Source organism: Sinocyclocheilus anshuiensis, unplaced genomic scaffold, assembly GCF_001515605.1.
Source record: "Sinocyclocheilus anshuiensis isolate Anshui unplaced genomic scaffold, SAMN03320099.WGS_v1.1 scaffold1068, whole genome shotgun sequence".
Taxonomy (NCBI): Eukaryota; Metazoa; Chordata; class Actinopteri; order Cypriniformes; family Cyprinidae; genus Sinocyclocheilus; species Sinocyclocheilus anshuiensis.
In genome coordinates this window covers 106,846-116,274 of record NW_015551062.1, presented here as the reverse complement: position 1 = coordinate 116,274, position 9,429 = coordinate 106,846, and the positions used below count along the sequence as shown (strand labels likewise).

At 38.5% G+C, this 9,429-nt stretch overlaps 1 protein-coding gene across 2 annotated transcripts in view; it reads right to left on the bottom strand.

The window, feature by feature from the left end:
• l1camb (L1 cell adhesion molecule, paralog b) overlaps window positions 1–9,429 on the bottom strand; it is a 50,784-nt gene that overhangs the window by 29,180 nt on the left and 12,175 nt on the right. For both annotated transcript variants that reach the window (XM_016451819.1, XM_016451820.1), the window contains exons 2-7: window positions 7,630–7,855; window positions 5,610–5,624; window positions 3,697–3,799; window positions 2,748–2,917; window positions 1,273–1,398; window positions 1,005–1,175 (exon numbers count right to left, since the gene is read on the bottom strand). In XM_016451819.1, coding sequence (XP_016307305.1) covers window positions 1,005–1,175; window positions 1,273–1,398; window positions 2,748–2,917; window positions 3,697–3,799; window positions 5,610–5,624; window positions 7,630–7,750 — 706 coding nt within the window. In that variant the 5' untranslated portion in view covers window positions 7,751–7,855. The remainder of the gene's footprint in view (window positions 1–1,004; window positions 1,176–1,272; window positions 1,399–2,747; window positions 2,918–3,696; window positions 3,800–5,609; window positions 5,625–7,629; window positions 7,856–9,429) is intronic.

Sequence of the window (9,429 nt, the reverse complement as noted above, 5' to 3'; positions counted from 1 at the left end):
AAATATATATATATATATATAGCAAGTTTTGTTTTGTTTTTTTAAATAAAAAAAAGAAGATAAATATAGATAAAGTAGAATTAAAAAAGAATAGAAAGTGCTAGAGTTAGAGGGTCAAATAAAGGTGATATATATATATATATATATATATATACATACTATATATTTATATACAGATTTTATTGTCCTTTGTAGCAATACATTTATAATGGCATTTGTATTATCTGTCCTTTACCTGTGTTATTTATTTCTTTATTTGTTCATTTTAAGGGCATAATCCTAACTCCACCCAAACTCCATGGCTCAGTTAATTTTTTTATAACATGCTTATCAAAAGTTAACAAATAATTCTTATAAAAAGCATCAACAACTTTGATGGAAATATTTCAAAAAGGATTTGCTCTTTAGTATCCAAAATGTTGCCGCTGCAATGCTTAGCCAAAGTGCTGTAACTGCTGCTTGCAGTTTTAGTATTACTAATATTTTTTTCAATGATCCTCTTTGGACCATATACTGTAAAAGAGATGGATGTCGAGTCTCCACTTCCTTCCACTATAGAAAAGTGAAGTCGAAACATCATTTGGAGCCTGAGTTCACGCAGTAGTGATCTTGAGGAGCCAATCACAAGATCACAGTCATGACACCACACCCCGGTTTTATAGCATCAAATCATCAAATAACATACATCAGTACTACCTAAAATGATGGAGATAATCTTTGGGAAAATGTATTTGAAGTGTAATTTGATTGTTCAGTTTACGTGGAGAGGGCGGGGTTTATGACCTGTGCTGCAGTCAGCCACCAGAGGGCGATCGAAGCGCTTTTTACTGCACTTTACAGGACGAGTGCGGCACACTCGCTTTGGACATGCTTCAACTTTCTTCTTTTGGTGTTGTGTTGTAAAGCATCCCTGGGTTTTGTTATTGTAATCTTACTTGATTTGAAACAGCCTGCATATTCACACACAGAGAGTACGAGACTAAATCAGAAGAGAGTTTACACACAGGGTGTGACGCTGATGGAGATGGGCTCTTTAGGGAGGATGACGCTGGCGTTGATGTAGTAGGCATTGCAGGTGTAGTCTTCTCTGCTGTCACTGTCTAGTAAGTTGGCAAAGTACAGATTTCCATCAAGACTAGTGGTCACCCGCTCATTCAGAGGGATGTGGCGCAGCTCTGAACAACAAACAAACACATAAAGTTTCAGTTTTATCAATCAAGTATTATGCAGGGTAATTTAGTTTGGCAAAAGCCGATTCAATATAAGACTTACGCATGTCCATCCAGTGTATTTTGGGAGTGACAGAGCTCTTGGGAGGGTTACAGTAGAGCACTGTGCTTTCTCCCTCCTCAAACAATCTTCTTTTCTGCCTCTTCTCTTTGGCCAAGGTTGGGATGGCTGTGAAATAGCCAGAATAATTCTTTAATGTTCACTGTTTATGCAAGGTTTGTGCTTTCACAAAGACAGCAGCAACTCTAATGCCATGTCAGTATGGTCACATTCTCCATCAGAGCAGAGCATTCATGCATAAATGACTGTTTTGGAATGAAATACTGGAGTACTGCATACTGGGCATTATACTCTGTTCTGCCTATGGTCTTTGAACAGAATTCAGTGATAAAATGTTGCAATGCTGTTGTCACATAAGCTTACAGCACTGAATGTACAGTATAATTCGGCAGTTTTAGTCTGGGGCATCTTTTGCATGTGAATTCAATTTGTGAAGAATGGCTTACAGGAGACCTCAGGCTCGCTCTTGTTCTGATAGTCTGAATACTGACCTGATCTCTCTGGAGCCACAAAGTCTGCTCACTAACTGAGATATTGATCTGTCCTTCATTTTGTTTTCTCCAGCTGGCTTAAAACACACATCCATAATGGACATGGATTCAGTCTTGATTTTGTTATTTTTTGCATGTAAGTGACAGTCAGTGTTGGGAAGGTTACTTTGGAAATATAATAGCTTACAGATTACAAGTTACCCTATTTAAAATGTAATACGTACTATTTCAGTTACTTTATTTTTCAAAAATCTCTAGCAAATTTTTTCAACTGTTAATCAATTAAAGGGTTAACCTTACAGTGGGACTCAACACTAATTACTGTCAAAATCCTACATCACTTGAATTAAGATTATAATCATTTCATTTCAAAACACAGCCACCACAAAATCAGAGTTTAGTACCTCTTTTTACTTTGAGATCGTTCTGAGGTTAAATACAGATTTAAAATCATAAGACAGAGTTTAATAGCTATGATTAAATCAAATCTTTGAATAGATATGACAGGAAACACTGGAATCTAACAATGCCTTAGAAGAAAGAACATTAACATTTAACATTTTCATAAGTAACTACACATTTTTTCTCAGTAACTGTACCTGATTACAGATACATTTATTTTGTAATTAAATTACGCAATTCCATTACATGTAACGAGTCACTCCCCAACACTGCTGACAGTCTGCTGCATTGCTTTGCTCTGCGTTCTGAGCTTTGCTGTGTGTTTGCGCTCTGCACTTGATGCTGCAGGTTTTACTCTCAATCTGTGGGTCATCGCAGTTCGTTTCATCACCCAAGCAGGGTGTTTGGACTTGCTTTCTCCACTCAAACTGATGCATGCGGTCATTCTGAGCGCAGCTGTTGACTGTGCTATTGTGGAGAATGGAGAGGCTCATCCGTATACATTCTGCTTTCCAGTGGTAGCCACTGAGACGTAGTGCTTGTGGCGCTTGAGGAGAGACTCACGCTCTGTGATCAGGTGCACCAGGTCTGAGACGGCGGTTCCCAGCTCGTTGGCAACGTAGCAGCGGTACGAGCCCTGATAGGATCGGAGCTCCTCTTTATCATCTGCTGTCAGGGTCCCGGACTCAAACAGTTCCCTCCTAAACTGTTCGCCATCTTTGACCCAGCGGAAACTGTCAGTGTGAGGTGAGAAAAGAAAGACAAATTTAAATCTAAAAACAGACAGATGGAGAGAGAAAAACACAAATACGCACACATGTACACACTGCCCTGAACTACAGGCTCACATAACAGATGTTTCCATATGATCCACAAGACAAAATAATGAGCCCGTTCACCTTTGCTTGATTCTTAATATCATGGGTGATCCACAACTGTTTGTTTTGTAATAGCTGTGTGTGAGTTCCTTCTTCATCCTGTCTGCCGTTCAGAAAAACCCTCCAGCTCCTGCACATTCTTTACTCGTCTTTCACGTATGTGAACCTTTTTCATTAGCAACGGTGTGGTTTTCACACTGATTGAGCGATTCATACACAACTATTACAAAAGCTGAGTCCAGTGCTGTTCCTGGAGATGCACGGTCCTGCAGCGTTCAGCCCAAACCCTGCTGCGACACCGCTGTCTGTGACGACCACGTGCTCCTGAGGATCTGAATGAACTGCTGAACTCTGCAGGTACAGGAGATCTCCAGAAACAGGACTGGGCAGCCCTGCTGTATACAGTGATGTCAAAGAGATTATGAATCACCAATAATGATTTACTGTGAAGATCAACAAAAAACTCTCATGATGTCTTTGATTTTCCAAGTCCTGGGTGTCTACAGTCCTGCACATGTTGTTCACATTTACAGTATCTGAGACCCCTGGTTCTAATGATTTGACATACAGTAGAAAATGTGGCAAAGTGGTTGATGTTTAGCAGCTGGAAAGAGGAAGGACCGTCTCAGACTCACCTGGGCACCGGGTCTCCACTGGCTTCACAGGCCAGATTGACATCATCCAGAGAGAAAGCGGTGTGAGACACGGGCTGAGCTGTGATCTTTGGAGCTTGTTTTACTGGGGAAAAGATGGTTGCAGGATAAACAAAACAGTCATGAGAAACCATGGTTGTAACCAGTGTTTTGAGTTAAAGGTAGAGTTCACATCTGCAGGACAATAAACGCTCCTGAACCTAAACCTAACTCTCTCATGGTGTTTCCTAAAACAGTTATAAACGTGAATTAAGTCTGTAAAAAATAGTGACCAAATCTATCCATTGTTTTAGTACAGGGTTCCTCAATAGGCGGCACGCGGGCAACATCGGGCCAGGGAGAAAAAAATGTTTGGCCCGCGCTAATTTCAAATAATGTGGCATGAGAATTCAAACGAGGCATCAGAAAGCGAGATTAACTTACATCGTGTCTACACCGGACTCGACACAACAAAATACAATAGAACCCATTATAATCAGTGATGCTGGATGCGGCCCGCCGTGCAACAATTCCCCGACAGAACACTAATGCCTTTATGACGCACTGACACAAAGTTCAAATGATCTGCAATGCTTTGTCGCGTCCAGTGTAGACACGATGTGACAGCAAAAACATGGCGAGTGAGTGTGAAGAAAAGAAAAGTGCGGAAAATAGACCATTCAAATGTGAATGGACTGAACAGTTTTGAGTGAGTGACTGATATCTTTGTTATTGTTATGGAATACACGTGTTGGTTCGCAGTGAGTTCACAGTTTTAACGTACAAGTTTGCTTTAATTTATTTTCAAGATCTGAGGTAAAATATCTTGCTTTCACTATGGCTATGAAGATCGCGCCAAATAATATTAAAACTCACATATTAGACTCTTTTAACACTGAGTAAAGCACATAATCATTACCTGAGATTATCACTGTCATATTTTGTATGTTGTTCCTGCCACGACGTCGCAGAAAATAAAAAACGTTCCTAAAATAGAACCCCATGTCGCTTATTGTCACGTGTCGCTGTTGATCACTTTCATATTTTTTATGTTGTTCCTGCCACGACGTCGCAGAAAATAAGAAAACATTTCTAAAATAGAATCCAGTGTCGCTTATTGTCACGTGCCGCTGTTGCGGGTGGATAGGACAAAACTACATGGAAAATATACTGTTTATCGCGTTGTGTCGCGTCTGGTTGGGACACACGGTGTTACAATTTGACAACAATACCCGTTCTTGTCTTAGGACAACTTTGATGAACTTTGATCCACTTCAAATGTTGACTACTGTATATATATATATATATATATATATATAACTTTACTTTTTAAAAAATGCTAAAATATGACATATGATCCAGACATAATTTCCTTATAGAATAAAACAAAATTGCATTCAGATAATTAATTATCATGAGAATAATGTGAAAAAAAAAAATAATCTTGTTAGTCCTGAAATAGGCTTATGGGGAAAAAAATATACACACACACACACACACACACGTATATGGAGTGTCTTTATTCCTGCTCTGTGATCCTGGTTTTAAATTCTAAATTACATTTATATTTAATATATATAATGCTAAAATATGACATGTTACTTGCAGAATAAAACAATTTCATTGCATAAAGGGGATTAATTATCATGAAAATGTGTTATGTTTTTAAAGTATCTTCTGCTCATGCAATTATTTGTATGGGTCAGTGGCCCTGGGCTTGGTATTGTTGGCAGAATTCGGCCCTCGGCGAAAACTAATTGAGGAACCCTGTTTTAGTATGTTTTAGTCTCACAGCACAAGAAAAATCAATTTGTAGTAGCTATAATTGAAAAACTCAACTGTAAGAGTCACTCATTCACAGAGACACAGAGCCAGAAATAAAGGAATACACATACAGAGGAAGCTGAAGTACTTACGGTTGTTATATGTGTCTGATAGAGTGCAGAAGGAAGCAGTGAATGAGAGAGAGAGAGAGCAGGGTTAGGCAGAGTCATGCAGGCACTCAGACTATGAGGCGTTTCTGTTGATGTGGGACAGCATCCTATAGAGAAATGCATTTATCCAAGTGTTTTTCCCAACAAAATTCAGCAAAGAAATCAAATTCATGAATGATTCAGTCAATGAGGTCACTCCTTTACACGCATTCGAGATTTAAGGGATTAGACAACTTTGATTTCATCAGACAGAAGGAGTTCAGCACAATATAACTAGCTGTCTGGAGGAGACAAACAAATGGAAAAAAGATTCGTCGTGACTTACTGGCTAGCTACTCACCTTGCATATACACAGTAGGGCTGTCAATTCATAACATAATTAACATAGGGGAAAAAAGACGAGTTAAAATGAAGGCATTTAAGGCACCTGGCCACCCAGTGGATCAGTGATGAACAGCCCACTGCCGGATACAGAATGCAATTAAATGCCCCTAAATCCAGGACACTGGGCATAAATGCCCCTGTTTGAGTTTTGTCTCATATTTATATCATATCACTAGCAACAAGTGCAGTATCACATGTTCTGTTTTGTCCTGAACACCACAAGAACCAACAGTTCAATTTTCGATTAATTCATAATAGATTAATCAATCGCCACATTGTGTAATCATCATCTTTTGCTCAGAAAACAAAACAAAATTCAACATGACACATTCTAGTGTATGGAAAAAAAAATATCTGTATTGTCTTATTATTTCCAGTGAATCATTTGTAATTGGATCCTGCTCTCTTTCGTCTCTAAGTTCAACCGCATTACAGAAGACGTGACCCTGAATAAGGATCCAGCAGATCTACCTGCAGGAGGTGCACACCAGACAATAGCTAACTGCAATGTTGTGCTCTGACTAGCAGCTGTCAAAGACCTGTTTCTGTTTTCTTTTCCTCAAATCAATTTGAATGAGCCCATGAAGTCATATTTACCAGGAGGTAGACTGGGGCATCAAACTCAGTTCCTGGAGGGCCACTCTCCTGCAGAGTTCAGCCCTAAATCTAATCAAACACACCTGAACCAGCTGACTGAGGTCTTCAGGATTACTAGAAACTTCCAGGCCAGTGTTTTGGAGCTGGTTGGTTAAAGCTACGCTCTGAGGGACTGTTGCTCCAGGGGTAAAATTTGACACGTGTGTTTTAGACTTTTACTTTGTACTCTGTTCCTGTTTCACATTGCCCTTGTTATGTCCTGATGGTTTTCACCTGTTTCTTTTTAGTCTATTAGCCTGTGTATTGAAGCCCTTGTGTTTTCAGCATTCTTTGTCAGGTCTTGTCCATTGTTGGATGTACTGTATGCATGCTTAGATTTGTTCTTTATGTTCCTAGTTTCAGAGTTACTTGGTATTGTTTTATATTGTCTCTTTATTTTGAATAAATCATCTACAATCTGCTGTCCTTCATCTCGTTGCCCATGCTATGATACCATGGCCAGCATTCATGGACAAGTAGAAGCTGCCATTGGTGTTTGCAGCGTAAAATTGCAGCGGTTAATTCATTAGATCTAGAATCCTGCATGGTAAGATTACATTTATCTGAATGAATAACTGAGAAATATCGATGTATAAAATTTAATTTTAGCATGTCTATATGACCCCCCGTCTCCTTTTTTAATTTTTCATATATGTGTGCTTTCAGTTGTTCCTACATTTTGTCATAAATTTAGAATAAATCTTGGTACGGTAGTTGATGAATCATGATTTGTTTGTCAAAACGCTGTTTGTGCATTACATTAGTGAACGGGACACGGTGTCTTTGAGCACATCACTGAAAATTAAAAGTCTGATTTAAAAGTATTTCTTAACATACCAGCAAATACAGTTTTATATCAAAAAGAGTGAAACTGCACCTACGTGGTGTTTGTTATTCACCATTCGAGGAATGACACTGTACCTGCACATGATAGAAGATTCTTTCTGAAAGAGGTTTAGAGTCTGGATGGGGTGCTACTCACAGTCAGGAGGGATTATAATGTGTCCATGTGTTAGTAGCACACTGAGGAAGAGGAGCAGCAGATGAAGATGTGTCCTGTTGCGCCCTCTTCTGCCTGCCGGCTGACACTGAACTAGAGGCATTCTGCATCAAACCAGCAGCCACTGCATGCAAACACAGCTGGGTCCAGACAGCCTCCACCGGAGCGAGAGACGGCTCACGTCTGACTCCGCACGCTTCTGACGCTTCTGCAGGAGAGAGAGGAGCCCAGATAGAGAGCAGGTGAAAACCATTGAATCAATGTGAAAAATAGCTGATTTGTCAATGTTAATGGTTAAAAGTTAATTCTCTCTCAGTGCTTACAGTAGGGCATTAATATAAACACTTGTGCATTAATAAAGTAAGAGATGTTTTAAAGTTAAGTTGGAGTAGATTACTTTTTGTGATGGAAGTCAAGCTGTAATAAATTTGAGAAATAATTCTGAATAATGTTGAAGTGTCTCTTTCATTACTGAAGCAAATGTTCTGTTTCACAAATGCAAAGATACTGTGGCAAAATATACAGAAAGATTTAGACATCAACACTCATCATGCAAACCTCAACAATGGTGACACTCATCAAACTAATGCAGATAAACAGATCAACTGCAATGCATGCTGGGAGTCATGAATGAGGTTTGTACTATGTTGATACCCAGCATGCATTTCAGCATAAAATTTTATTTTGTTGATTGTCACCATTGTTGAGTTTGCTGATTCTTGATGTCTAACTGATTCAGCAATTTTATGTTTTTTTTGTTAGTATTTTTTGTTAATTCATAGAAGTATGATAGCTGTACCACTGTGTTAATCTCACACTGTAGTATCACACATTATTCACACATAAAAAATAATGTGATATTATTTAAATAACCTCACAATGATTACAGACACCATCACCTGATCCCAAAGGATCTTAGTTATCATTGCCTACAAATGTATTTGAGCACATTGTTACAACAGGCAATGAAAACCTAATAATAAAGTACAAGAGTCAAGAGCCCAACTAAACACTGATCGCAATAATGGTGGTTTGTTGAAATTTCAACATTTTTCCACATTAATTGCGAGTGCAAATGAGATTTTGATTGAATGCAATTAACATTGACAAATCAACAATTTTTTGACACTGAATCAATGGTTGCTAGCTATCAGGGAGAGACCGAACTAGAACAGAAGACAAATGTACCCTAACCCACCAGAAAGCATTGAAAATCCAATAGAGAAATGAAAACAGAAAAGAAATGGCCATGAAACCGAAAGGTGCATAAAAAGACAAAATCTCATTATGCATTCATGTATGCATTCATTAATGCTAATGACACCATTCTAAAAACATGAACTTCCCTCAAGATCAAGAAAAATGTATGTGTGAAATTTCATTACCTACACAGAAGAGAGGAAATAAAGAAAAGGACAGATTTGGATATTACTTTAAAGAACAAGAACACTCATATAAGGCAATGAGCAAGAGTATTATTACATTATCCTGAGGAGCAAAGCGAGGTTTGACGTCTGTTTACTGAATAACTCTGATGTGATCACAGCAAGCACACATGATATAATCAGCTCTGGGTCCTGCAGAATCTGACATGCTCATCTACAATCAGATACTCAGCCAACGGCTTCTAACAGTGGCATTAATGCACCTATGCTTGATTGCTTTAAAGAACACAGACAGAGTAGACACTGACAAATGCCATGCATTAATATATATTACAAATATGTACATATATATTTATATATATATATATATATATATATATATATATTTGTACAATCT